The sequence below is a fragment of the Phycodurus eques genome, chromosome 12, assembly GCF_024500275.1.
Source record: "Phycodurus eques isolate BA_2022a chromosome 12, UOR_Pequ_1.1, whole genome shotgun sequence".
Taxonomy (NCBI): Eukaryota; Metazoa; Chordata; class Actinopteri; order Syngnathiformes; family Syngnathidae; genus Phycodurus; species Phycodurus eques.
This window is the reverse complement of record NC_084536.1, coordinates 20,540,306-20,553,199: the sequence shown is the minus strand read 5'-3', so window position 1 is coordinate 20,553,199 and position 12,894 is coordinate 20,540,306. Positions and strand designations below refer to the sequence as shown.

Below are 12,894 nucleotides of genomic sequence, written 5' to 3'. Positions count from 1 at the left end.
ATTCCATTCTAATTTATCGAGATGCACCTGTACATAAATGGAACGCACCATACTTCTGTGCCGTTAAATGTGAATTAACAACAGTTGCAATATTGTTTGTGTTGCAGGTGGACCTTGGTGTGCCCAAGATGGTGCGTGGGGTCATCACCCAGGGTGCAAGAGGGCTGGAGGGCAGCACCAGCGCTGAGAACAGAGCTTTTGTCAGGAAGTACAAACTGGCTCACAGTTTGACTGGAAAGGATTGGACGTACATCACGGACAGTAAGACCGGCTTTGCAAAGGTAAAAGGTTCAGTGTGGACTATTAGTCTACTACATCTGCTGTAAGCTTTAAGCACTCTTGTAGACTGATCATCTTTAAACAAGGATTATTGGTCTGTCACAACAATAATCCTACTGAATGTCCATGAACGTCTAGCCTGCCTAGAGAACCTGTTCAACCGATTTTCCTTACAGCTAATAAGCGATTCATGGGGGAGTACAAACTGATGACTGACAGTTTTCTTTTTGGGAACTTTAAAATCCTCTCTCTTCCAGCCATGTAATTCTTGGAAAATGATATATATTACCGCCTTAATAATTCAATTTAATCATGGTGCTCCACATTGAGTCTTCTGCACTCTCTCTCGTTCTGTTTATGTCTGTCTTTCATCCTCTCGTTCACTCATCCTCTACTCCGCTCTCATGGGTGTAATTAAAAATTGTCTGTCCTGCATCACCACTCAACACTGCTGGCAGTCTACGGCGCTGTGAGGCAGGGCCCTTTAAACTCTCCTCACTGAGGAGACTGTCTTTAAGAGCCGTAATAGTACTACCGAGTGTCTGGCTTTTCTGCTGTTTTCTCTCATCTGCCTTTCTTTTTAAATGGGCAACCTGGGAAATCCATCATATGTTTTTCATTTTTTCATTGTGGTTATGGAGAGGACAGAAGATAGAGTTCAGTTCATCAAGCTAATATTGCCACAGGCCTGCATTCTGGGTGCTGTGGTGCTGTCTAGCCACTTTGCAGCTTGACAATCAAAGGACTGAGACTCTCTGTTGTTATTTTTATGGCACATGTCATGCTGTGCCGGGAATCAATAGTTATCCTCAGCACCTTGTGACTTAAGGAGGACGTCTGCTATATTTTATGTTTTATCTCTCGTGACAGTTTTACCTGCACGCTCCAAAATAGCTGTGAATGTATAGACAAGCTCTTTCATAGCAAATAGCAGAAGGATCTCGACCGTAACAGCTGACAGTCCAACAAGCGTCTGTCGTCGGCTGAGGCAGATTTTCTTGCTGACTGTCCTCTGTCTGGAGTAGCAGAAGTGTTTATCCATATTTCCTTACTGCAAAATGTCCAAAAAGGAAAACATCAATTTGCTTTGTGACTCATCATTGTGATGAGAATTCCTATAGAAGACGCATAACATCCTCTCCTTTTTATTCTTCCTTTCTGCCAGATTTTTGAGGGCAACAGCCACTATGATACACCAGAGGTGCGACGCTTCGATGAGATAATGACTCAGTACGTCCGAGTTCTTCCCGAGAGGTGGTCCCCTGCTGGAATTGGCATGAGGATGGAGGTCCTCGGTTGTGACCTGCCAGGTAAGAGCACAAACCAAGTCAGACGACAGGCGGCTACACAGAGAATGTAGCGATACATATGTATGGACTTTGCACTACGCATTCACAAATAAATTTCATATATTTATTAAAAATCATTACATTACAATTGTAATTGGCTGACATGTCGCCATTGAATGTATAAATATTGGGATGTATACTTGACATTGGTGTTTTGTTTGTTTATCTTCCAACGTGTGTATTTGCTTAGTTTGCACTCATATGGTATTAAGCATGTCAGTGTGTGTTCATGCTTATCTTTTACTAGCTTTTACTTTCCGCCCATGAGATAACGTAGGCATCGTTCTCTATAGGCATTTGCAACATGTCTGGACACGGATTAACATGTCTAGGTCATGGGGCTTCAACCAGTACTTGCCATCTGTGTACACTCCTAAATGTTGTGCTTGTTGTGTTAATAACGTAGAAAAGTGTGTACTGAGTGTTAGGTGCATGTCGCTGGTATATGCTATTACTTAATTCTTATGCTTGTGATCAAGCCGTGAATTTTTTGCAACAACGTTTTTAGCCATTAGTTTTGACCAGGGCAGCACAGTGAACCAAGTGGTTATCACGTCTGCCTCACAGTTCTGGTGTTCGGAGTATGAATCTCGGCTCTGGCCTTCCTGTGTAGATTTTGCATTTTCTCCGGGTACTCAGACTTCCTCCCACATTTAGAAATATGCATGTCAAGTGAATTGAAGACTTTATAAGTGCCAATAGATGAATGTAAATGTGATTGTGAGTGGTCATTTGTTTGTATGTGGCCTGTGATTGGCTAGATAACCAGTCCATGGTATTCCCTACCTTTTGCCATAGAAGATGGATGGATGGATGGATGATTTTAGACATTAAGAAGGCGAAGCCAACCCCAAGACTGCTGCTGTCAAATTTTGTCGCCTCTTTTATCCTTTCAGCCTGTACTACAACTATACAGCATGTTGATATGTTATGTACAACCCCAATTCCAATGAATGGAAAACGGAGGCGTTTCTGGGTGTTGTTGATAAATGGCTTTTGCTTTGCATAGTAGAGTTTTATTTACTGACATTGGTTTTCTGAAGTGTTCCTGAGCCCATGTGGTGATATCCTTTACACATTGATGTTGGTTCTTGATGCAGTGCCGCCTGAGGGATCGACGGTCACGGGGATTCAATGTTGCTGTTCGGCTTTGCCGCTTACATGCAGTGATTTCTCCAGATTCTCTGAACCTTTTGATGATATTATGGACTGGAGATGATGAAATCCCTAAATTCCTTGCAATTGTACATTGAGGAACATTGTCCTTAAACTGTTCGACTATTTTCTCACGCACTTGTTCACAAAGAGGTGAACCCCGCCCCATCTTTTCTTGTGAATGACTGAGCAATTCAGGGAAGCTCATTTTATACCCAATCATGGCACCCACCTGTTCCCAATTAGCCCGTTTACCTGTGGGATGTTCCAAACAGTTGTTTGATGAGTATTCATCAACTTTCTCAGTCTTTTTTGCCACCTGTCCCAGCTTTTTTGGAATGTTTTTCAGCCATAAAATTCTAAGTTAATGATTATTTGCTAAAAACAATAAAGTTTATCAGTTTTAACATTAAATATCTTGTCTTTGTAGTGTATTCAATTAAATATACGTCGAACATGATTTGCAAATCATTGTATTCTGTTTGTATTTATTGTTAACAAAAAGTCTCAACTTCACTGGAATTGGGGTTGTAAGTGCAGTCCCGCTCTTCTGGCATAGACAGGAAGAAAAAACAACAACAACAAAAATGGAAAAGAGCTTCCTTTCTTCTTAAATGGATAAAAGCAATACATTGCAAAGGGCACATTAAAAATGCAACTGTAATGCTCGACCTCCTTTCGTCTTCATGGACCACTAGATGCATAGTGGTGCAGTCATATTGTGACATGTGACAGGTGAAGGAAACCAATGGAAATGAAATGGCCAGTTGGCTTGAACTGATGGCAGAGGGTGAGCGAGCGAGAGAGAGGGAGAGGCGGAGACCTTAAGGGAACGGTACATCCTAAATGTGTCAGGACAAGCCAGCAGCCTGATAGTGATGGGAAGAGCAGGGACATCCTCCGGTTTTGACACTTGGTTTGAGTGTTTTAGGGCGGCTGTATAAGTCAAATCTGAAATGCAGTAAGACAAATCCTTCCAAAAATTATTGTAATTGTTGTCAAATAGAGAGAGGTTGTAATTGTTAATTAAAAAAACAACACTCAAACAGACGACCTCATATGAACGTGAGGTATGGAATGACTGAGTCATGGCCATTCATTTGTTCTGATAGATTCAACACATGAGTGCAACAACCATAAAAAAAACTACTGAGTTTTTAACAAAACAAAGTTGATTTATCTTGTTGGCAGCACATTCTGAACAGCATGTCTGCCTCACAGTTTTGAGTTTCTGGGTTTGACTCTCGGCCCCGGCCTTCCTGTGTGACGTTTGCATGTTCTCGCTGTGCCTGCTTGGGGGTGATTGTTACACTGGCTTCCTCACACATTCCAAAAATGTGGATTTTCCTTGAAGCCTTGAAATTGTCCATAGGTGTCAATTTGATTCGCTATACGTGCCTTACGATTAGCTGCCGAGCAGTCCAGAGTGTACCCCGCCTGGATGGATGGATGAATGAAGGGATGATGGATGGTTGGTTCATTGTTGCCGATATTTTGCTTGCATAGCCCACGATGCTTGTATGCTATCTGGACAAACATCTTGGGAACCGCTTACTATATCAGATAAATAATCAATCAGGAAATAGTTTCACTAAGTCATAAAATTTTACCTTACCAATACATTTTGGACAATTGTATGCTTCCGACTTTGTGGGCATACTTTAGGGAAGGCTCTTTTCTTTTGTAGCATGACTGTGTCCCAGTACACAAAACAAGGTCCATAAATGCACGGCTGTATGAGTTTGGTGAGAAACCCTAACTTGAACCCCGTCAGACACCTTTAGGATTAACTTGAACAGAGATTGTAAGCTAGCAGTGATACTGATATCATTACCGTTGATGTCACAAATGTTCTGCATGAATGGACTAAAATCCCCACGGGCACACTCCAATATGTTGTAGATGCTTCATTTTTCCAGGTGAGTGGAATCAAATGGGGGACTAACTCCATATTTTCTCTCAGTTTCACTTCATTTGGTGTATTGAGTTATAGCCTGACATCTTTTCTGCGGACATTACAACCAAGAGCATGATACAAATTGATCTCTTGACTATTGTAGTTGTTTAATAGCCTTTCTGGGTCTGCTTGCCAGATGTTTGCCTTCTGGATGTGATCATACCTTTAGACATGATAACTGCAACTCCACTCACATTTTCACAGCATAGAAAATGCTCCTGTTACAACATCGTTTAGCAACTTGTGTTTTTACTTTTCTTTGTCAGTTTTCATTTTCTTAACGCTACATTACGTAATGCTAGGAGAATGGAACTGAAACCCATGACCTCCTCAGTCATGCAGTAAGAATCCCTTCTTAACAATAAAACAGAAATGTATTTTTGACTTTGTTGATGCAGTTGACTGAGTGTTTCACTGCCTGTTTTTGTGCATCACTGTGTATGTCTGTGCTACAGGAGATAAAATATTCAACAGTGCATCAGCTTCAGTCCGTTGAGCACAGCTGTTTACATATGCAGCCGCCACACATTCAAGTCACAAAAGTCTTTTTGTGTTGAACAAGTACATGCAGTACAACAAGAAAACCCAAGTATAACATTCTCAAAACCACAACTGTAGTTGTTGGTATGCTTGTGGTGCATGCTTGATCTTTTAAAGCTAAAGATTTACAAGTGTATTATTCACCGCAGCCGACTGCTCGCACCACAAGAATCAGTGGTGTCATTATGTTGTTTTAAGGTTCATAAATATGTGACGCACAACTGCAAAATCCACTCACTCTTCGTGTTTAAGACATCAATTAATTTCCCAACAGCGCATGGACTTCTGTTCGGAACAAATGTCAAGAAACTACTGTGTACCCAATGTCTTGCCTTCCTGTCGAGGTGAATACTACTTCCAATAAACAAATCACTAATCTTTATCTATCACAAATAAAGCCATTTGTATTGGTCATTTCACAATTTGGGACAGTGTAATGATTGTAGTGCAAATATCCTTTTTATAAAGTCCCAAAGCATTTACTATTCCATTCTTTCCTCCTTGTTGTTTTCATATTTCACAACGAAATGCACTCGCCTCTCTGCCTCAGGGTGGCAAAACAATTTCCTGCTATAAAACAATCTTGGCAGCCAATTACAATCAAGGAATATGAGGTTATGCATACCTGATTCTTACTGGGTGTGCAGAATAGTGTAGTTTAGTATCTCATTATTATACCAAACCCTCGCTGGACAAAATGAGACAAAAACAATAATATTATTTTCACAGGAGTCATTTTCATCATTCACGCTAGCTATTGAGGCAACATGTAATTTACAGTATTGGAAGCTGCCATATTTGGTCATGATTTGAATGCTCCAGCAAGCAGAACATCTGCATCACTTTTAGTCTGCGCCTTGTTGTTGGCAGGCTGACAGGCGAAAATGTACATACACCTGCCACCTGTTTGGATAAACAGGTTTGTTCTTGTCTAAATGCTTATGCTCTCGTTTTAGTTGAAAGCAGCAGTGTGATGGTGAGGCCGCTTGAGGAATATAACGGCAATACAAATGGGGTTTGAGTCTCAGACTTCACTTGTCATACACAATAACACTGCCAACAGACATGAATCATACTAGATACTATAAGTAGAAAAGCATTTGGCCGCTACGCCTCCACAAAGTAAAAAACAAAACAAAAAAAGGGGTGACAAACATGGAGTTATGGGGATTTTGTTTGCAGCTAAAACAATTTATTTTCTTCTGGAAAGACTTTTCATCCAGAAAAACAATTACTGATATTTGTCACTGACATCAAATGAGAGGGTCTGCTCACAATCTCTGTTTTAGTGTGCCTAAATACTTTTTGTCCATATAATGTGTATCTAAGGTAACTTCGAATTAGGCTGGGAAAATAAATAGAATGACCTGGCTAAGTTGACTTAAGAAATACTGTAGGGAGACACAAAATTTATGCCTTGATGCTTCGCTGGGACCCCCCCAAAAAAAATAAAAAAAATATATCTATAAAATTAAAAAATGTTCCGCCCAGAACACAATTTACGCTGCCGGAACCCGTGTGAAACACGGACATTTATTGCAGATGGTTGAAGTGTTGAGTCAATAATAAACTTGGCCAAAAATGAAAAAAGGAGCCTCTGCTAGCCGTTTAGCATTTAGGATTTTGCTGTTTCAAATTCTGTACACCAAATTGAACCCATACACTCAGTACCAACATATGCAGGTTAAGGATTCAAGTCCATCCGTCATAAATGAGAATAGAATGCATGTTATTAGTAAAAGAAATCGATATATTATTTTTTAAGTAATAGTGATTATGGGGCGATTATTGTTCGATTAGTTGATCAATAATCAAAAGGCAAATCGATTCTAAAAAGATTCGATAGTGACAGCCCTACTGCGAATGATACTGCTGATTGGTAGATGAGGAAATAAAGACAGACAAGCACATTATCTAGTAACCACGAGATTGGGGCCTTTTACTGATTTCTTCTTCTTACTGATTCCATATTGTTAAAGGATCATTGGTCAAATACCCATGTACGTAATCAAAATACAGTATAAATAACATTTAAATGTTTAATTGTGTATGACATCCAAGAAGCGTTGGTGTGTCATACCCTATAAACTTGCACACCCACGCTCATTCAAGACAGATAACAGTATTTTGTCGTTCCAGGTTTCCAGTTAAATGTATTTAATTTAATTTTTGCTCTGTTTGTGCGTGTGCGTGTGGACGATCACTGATACCTTTCACAAGTGAGACATGGCTCCATTCCAGATATATTGATGTGATTGGTGGAATGTAGCCTCAGCTCTGAACACTCTGTTACAGCTACTGTATGTCTCTCTGTCATGGGCCCCCTCATTACTCTTTATTTCTTACAGATTCAACATATGTCACTTTAAAAATGCTAGTTTCCTAATAATAGCAAGTAATGGTAATTACATACATTTATGACATCAATCTAAGGTATTCTTGTAGATCATTATATAGAGAGAGAGAAATACAATAAAACTGATTGTAACCCTGTTGTTAATAGGGCAACGCTGTCAGATGTTTCATTATTGTATGACTTGCTTTATTATCTCCCATGAATGTAAGTAAACTATCTGTAAGTAAGTTCTGTATGTAGACGGTGGTGCATAATCATCAGCCTCCAGCAGATTCCATTAAGTTAAACATGTGAGCTGCTGTATAGCAACAGGTATAAACACAGGAGAAGGAATGGAAACTAATGTCAGTGTAGGAGGTCGAGTCTGGAAATGTGTGTGGCTTCGCCTACTCCATCTCCCAGCCCTCTCTTTGCATTCCCTCTTCATCACAAGGCCGTAATCACTCCCATCTCTGCCAAGGCTCCTGTAACACCCCCACCACACACAGACACACTCACACACGCAAACCGCAACCTCCACACCTTCCCTTCATTCCCGACCTCATTACCCGTAAGCACTTTTAGCTCTCTCGTCTTCCCGCTACTGTACGAAGCCATCTGTCGTTCACGTTTTTAGGAATTGGCCTTTAAACTTTTTTTCTTCAAGAGTCAGGCCGCACCGAAATATAGTTCAAATGTAAAAACATCTGTGGTGTTTTACCAACAATATATACAGTTGTTTATGACGTCATTAATTTAGTATCGATGCCTCCCACTTGTCCTAATTCGGGTCACGTGAGTGAGATGGAGCCTATATCAAATGACTTTGGTAGTAATTTATCCTAATAATCATGATGGTACACTGTCTTGTCAAAAAGACAACCATCTCTCTGCCATTGGCATGGACATACGTATTATACAGGAGGTGTCCTGGCTGCTCCGCTAATATCATAGTGGTAACATTAGCATCAGTATATTTATGTTAATGTTCAGAGTTCTATACATGGGACTCCTTGCTTTACGTCCTGACAAATGACATTTCGAGGTTACGGACGGTGTGCAATGAAGAATCTGAACACACAAATGTTTGCTGTGTTTGCAACTTTCCTACTTTGTTACCGTAGGGTTAGTGATGAACTGGCGTTTTCCAACTGATGTAAAAATGTGAGTTTCTTGAGTTTCGCTTTTGTATGAATGGAACTCCATTGTAGACAGAGGACCCGCTGTACAGCGCTTATAAAAACTTTACTGCTGGCTAAATTTAACAATGTTGTTTTTACAAGGTATGCTAAAACAGATGCGTTTTGTTGGTGTTTAGCAAAGACTTTTGAATCATTGTTGGTTACATATTCTTCAACTTAAAAGTTATTAAAGAGATTATGCTACTGAGTGAATTGCTAATGAATGACCGAAACAAATCTATCTTACGAAGTCGTGTCTAGGAAGATGTATAATTTAAACCATCGCCTTGTTAAAATGTGATTGACAGGCCATGTAAAAGCCACCCTTGTTCAATAGCATACTTAGTGTAATGGTTTCTGCAACACTTAAACTCATTTCCTACGGTTCTCCGTGATTGTTAGCCATTCACTGCCAGAAGCATCTTGTTATTATCTTCATTGTGAGCAAGACACTTAAGGCGACAATTACAAGCGTACACTTCAGTGGTCGTACTTGCATAGTCTTTCCTTAGAGCATTGTAGGGCAAATCATGTTTTTTTTATACACATTGATGAATTTCTGAGTATTATCGTTGCAGTTTAATGGATTCCATCCATTAAAAACACTTGTACTGATATATTAAACAGTCCAGATAGACTGCTGTACACGTTTTAATTCAGCATCACCAAATAATTTTCCATCGTTTTCATCTAATCTTTCAGCATCGTAATTCATCACCGTAAATTGCCTAAAACTTTAAAATTGCAACATACTGTATGTGTTACCATGATGGTTCTTTAAAGTTGCCTTTAACCACCAAGTAATACTTCTGCCACAGGTATATTGACTTATTTACACAGTTACAGCTAAACTAAGATGTTTAGTCTGTCATTGAATTATTAAAAAGAGGAAATCCCCACACCATCCACTATGTCACTAACAAAGTATTCACAGTATACTCTCTTTGTTAAACACACAGACACACAGAATGGATAGTCATTATTTAGGCAGACAGAGGTAGATTTATACCCGAAGCTCTTACCATAATTGAACAGTTCTCGTCTCTGTTTCCGCCTCAGGCTGCTTAGTCAGCAGCTTTAGAATGAGGCCCGGGGCTGTGTGTGTGTGTGTGTGTGTGTGTGTGTGTGTGTGTGTGTGGTTGTGAAGACCCAACACCTTTTTCTCAAGTTGCCAGGACCTCTGTAATGGATTGTCGTACACTGGGCTCCACTCACAGGATGATTGTTTGAATCTAAAAGAGAAATAACCAACGGCGTAAACAATTCAACACATTTGAATGATACAGTTGGTTGGACCATGTTAAGGCCAGAATCGGAGTGGAACCTGATTGTGAGAAAATAACCAATGAAAAACAGATTGGTAGTCGGGACCAAAATCAAGCCAATGAAATGGAGCTAGAGAATAGATTTGATAAACGCTGTGTGTGGTCATTAATTTGGAAGGTGACGCTGAGAAACTTGAATCGTTATGCGTCTTTCATGTCTTCATGTCGGTCTGCCCTTCCCGATGCTCACTTCCTCTTTCCCCTCCTCACGGGGGGCTAATTACAGAGGTAAAGGGCACCAAATTAAAAGAGTTTAATGTCAGCTGCCGGGAGCTATTTATCCTGTTTTAAAATCTGTTCCGGTGTGTGACAGCGTACGTGTCACGTGTGTTTCAGGACACTAATTTGAATATTTTGTTGAACTAAAAATCATTCCATTGTGGGTACAATCTATAAACCCCGAGGTGTTATGTATGACTCAAATAAATTTGCATCAGATGATGTCATAATGTTGAAGTTCAATTAATCTCTGCAAGGTACAGTTTAGAGCAATAAACTTTGTGTCAGCAACAATTCTAATAACCAATCAACAGACAAAATTAATTATATCACAAATTTAAAGTATTATGTTCTCGGGCCTGTCAGTCATGGTACTGGTACATCATTGGTACTGAAGCAGAAGGGTGTGGAAAAGTGGTAACATCCCGATCACTTATTTAAAAAATAAAATAAAATGCATACTAATGCATACCTCTACTGATTTTTGGAAAGGATCCATAAAATGAAACCCTGTTTGAAGTGGGTTACACACATACATCTTTTTCAAATGTTAAAGACCCCACACGTGACCAGAAAAAAAAATCACCAAGTGTGTGCTTATTGCTCTTATAGTGTGTGCTGTACTCGAGATGAACAACACAGCACACCACAAACGAAACAATATAAAATATACGTTGGGTTAAACCAACTTGTCAACAAATCGACTTTACCACTGCGCGATGACCTCATAACAATCCAGAATCAGCCGTGTAAACGGCTGATTACAACAGATAAATGGTCATTCCCAACCAGTTTATTGTCAAGAAGATTATTAATTGTACTTGTAACTAAAGTTTTCGACCATCACATAGACAAATCCTCAGTTGTGAAAACTCTCAGTACATAAAAAGTTAATCCACGAGCCTCTGTGACACATTGGGTTGCTGTGTGCAGGTGCCATCAGACCACAGCAGACAGCAAGTGAGAAACTGTGGCTGAAAGAACATACAGTATGAATGATACATGCAGACCACATTCAACATTCCTCAGGAGGCAAGAAATAAGTAGTTTACACTTAAATCCGCGTATCTGTGTGTGTGCGCGCTGGTGCAGGTTTTGCAAAAAAAAAAAGTGAGTGAAAGAGACAAGATAAGAGACAGTACTTTCCTGAAAATAACTTGGTGAAAGGAAGCAGATAAACATATGTAGACACTTACAGTGGTGTGTACGCGACTGTGAAAGGGGGCGCAGGTTAAACATTGGGCGGGTGTTTAAAGAAGCAACTCTGGAAAAGTGGTTATCGCGCCCAGAATGTCGTTTCCTGACAAAGCCCACAGCTGATGTGCTGGTGTTTGCACCACTCTTTGATTTATCATACACCCGTTGACACCAAGGTCGCTGTGAGTGCAGCATCTATCATATTATGTGTGTGTGTGTGTGTGTGTGCGCGTGTGCGGCAAGTCCCGACGTCAGCCCCACAGTGAAGAGCGCAGCAATAAATACATTTTACAGAATGTACTTGTAGGCACTTTAGATTAAACATCATTACATCAAATAAACTCATAGTAGTGGTGCTCAAAGGTAAATGTTATTCGTTAACGTTATGTAATGCATTAGTGTGATCAAACCTTTTTTTACTTTTCCATTTGTGTGTTCCTTGTTTGCAGAAACAACCACTGTGCCTGACACAGCAACCCCCACGCTGCCCAAGGTGGAAAGGTCCACTGCAGCAATGAGACCTGGTAAATATACACACACGCATACACATGCACACGTTTGGGGTGTTTTGGGTATACACACACACACACACGCACACTCCACAATCATGCAACCAGCACACTAAGGTCAATCTGATGATGTCATTGTGCACCACTGGGTCTTTGGGCTTTGAAGTCTGTTGGAATCAAAAGTCCCCGATGAAGCTCTGTGTGAGTGAAAATAGGATCTCACAGGAACCAGACCTCACATCCTCTCTCTCTGGCTCTCTCTCTCTCTCTCTCTCTCTCTTTCTCTCTCTCTCTCTCTCTCTCTCACGCACACACTCACACAAACATGTTCACGAACACACACTCACATATTCACACTCAGACTTATGATGAATATGACAAAGAGCGGCTTCTGTCTGGCAAGTAATCTTACTGGGTAATGTTATTTTCGAGCATGTAAAAGCACATACATTTTATTTCTTCAACTGTAATATTACATTTTATTTGATTTCCTTCATAATCTTCTTTCTCTCCCCGTTTCAGTGAAATATTCATGCTCGTCCCAATTTATTGAAAGGTTATAATATACTCTTAAGAGCGTTGAATATCAATGAAACCAGGTCGTCTCCTTTAAACCTTTATAGGGCACTCGTATAATGTTATGAAAAATGTCAGTCAACCTTTGTTGATTATTGGTGTACATTACAAGACTTTTTAACTTCTATATAGAATAAATAGAATTCATATGTTGAATGAACATGTTTATATTTTTATTCCATCCATTTTTTTTCTACAACGTACACGGCTTTTCCTGTTCAGTGTCTCATGGAGCTGGAACCAATCCCAAGTGACTTGGTGAAAGGCGGACT

General features: G+C 40.0%; 1 protein-coding gene across 2 annotated transcripts in view; it reads left to right on the top strand.

The window, feature by feature from the left end:
- Positions 1 to 12,894, top strand: part of LOC133410383 (neuropilin-2-like) — a 91,558-nt gene that overhangs the window by 58,434 nt on the left and 20,230 nt on the right. For both annotated transcript variants that reach the window (XM_061691495.1, XM_061691496.1), the window contains exons 10-12: positions 108 to 281; positions 1,445 to 1,589; positions 11,987 to 12,061. In XM_061691495.1, the coding sequence (XP_061547479.1) occupies positions 108 to 281; positions 1,445 to 1,589; positions 11,987 to 12,061 (394 nt within the window). The remainder of the gene's footprint in view (positions 1 to 107; positions 282 to 1,444; positions 1,590 to 11,986; positions 12,062 to 12,894) is intronic.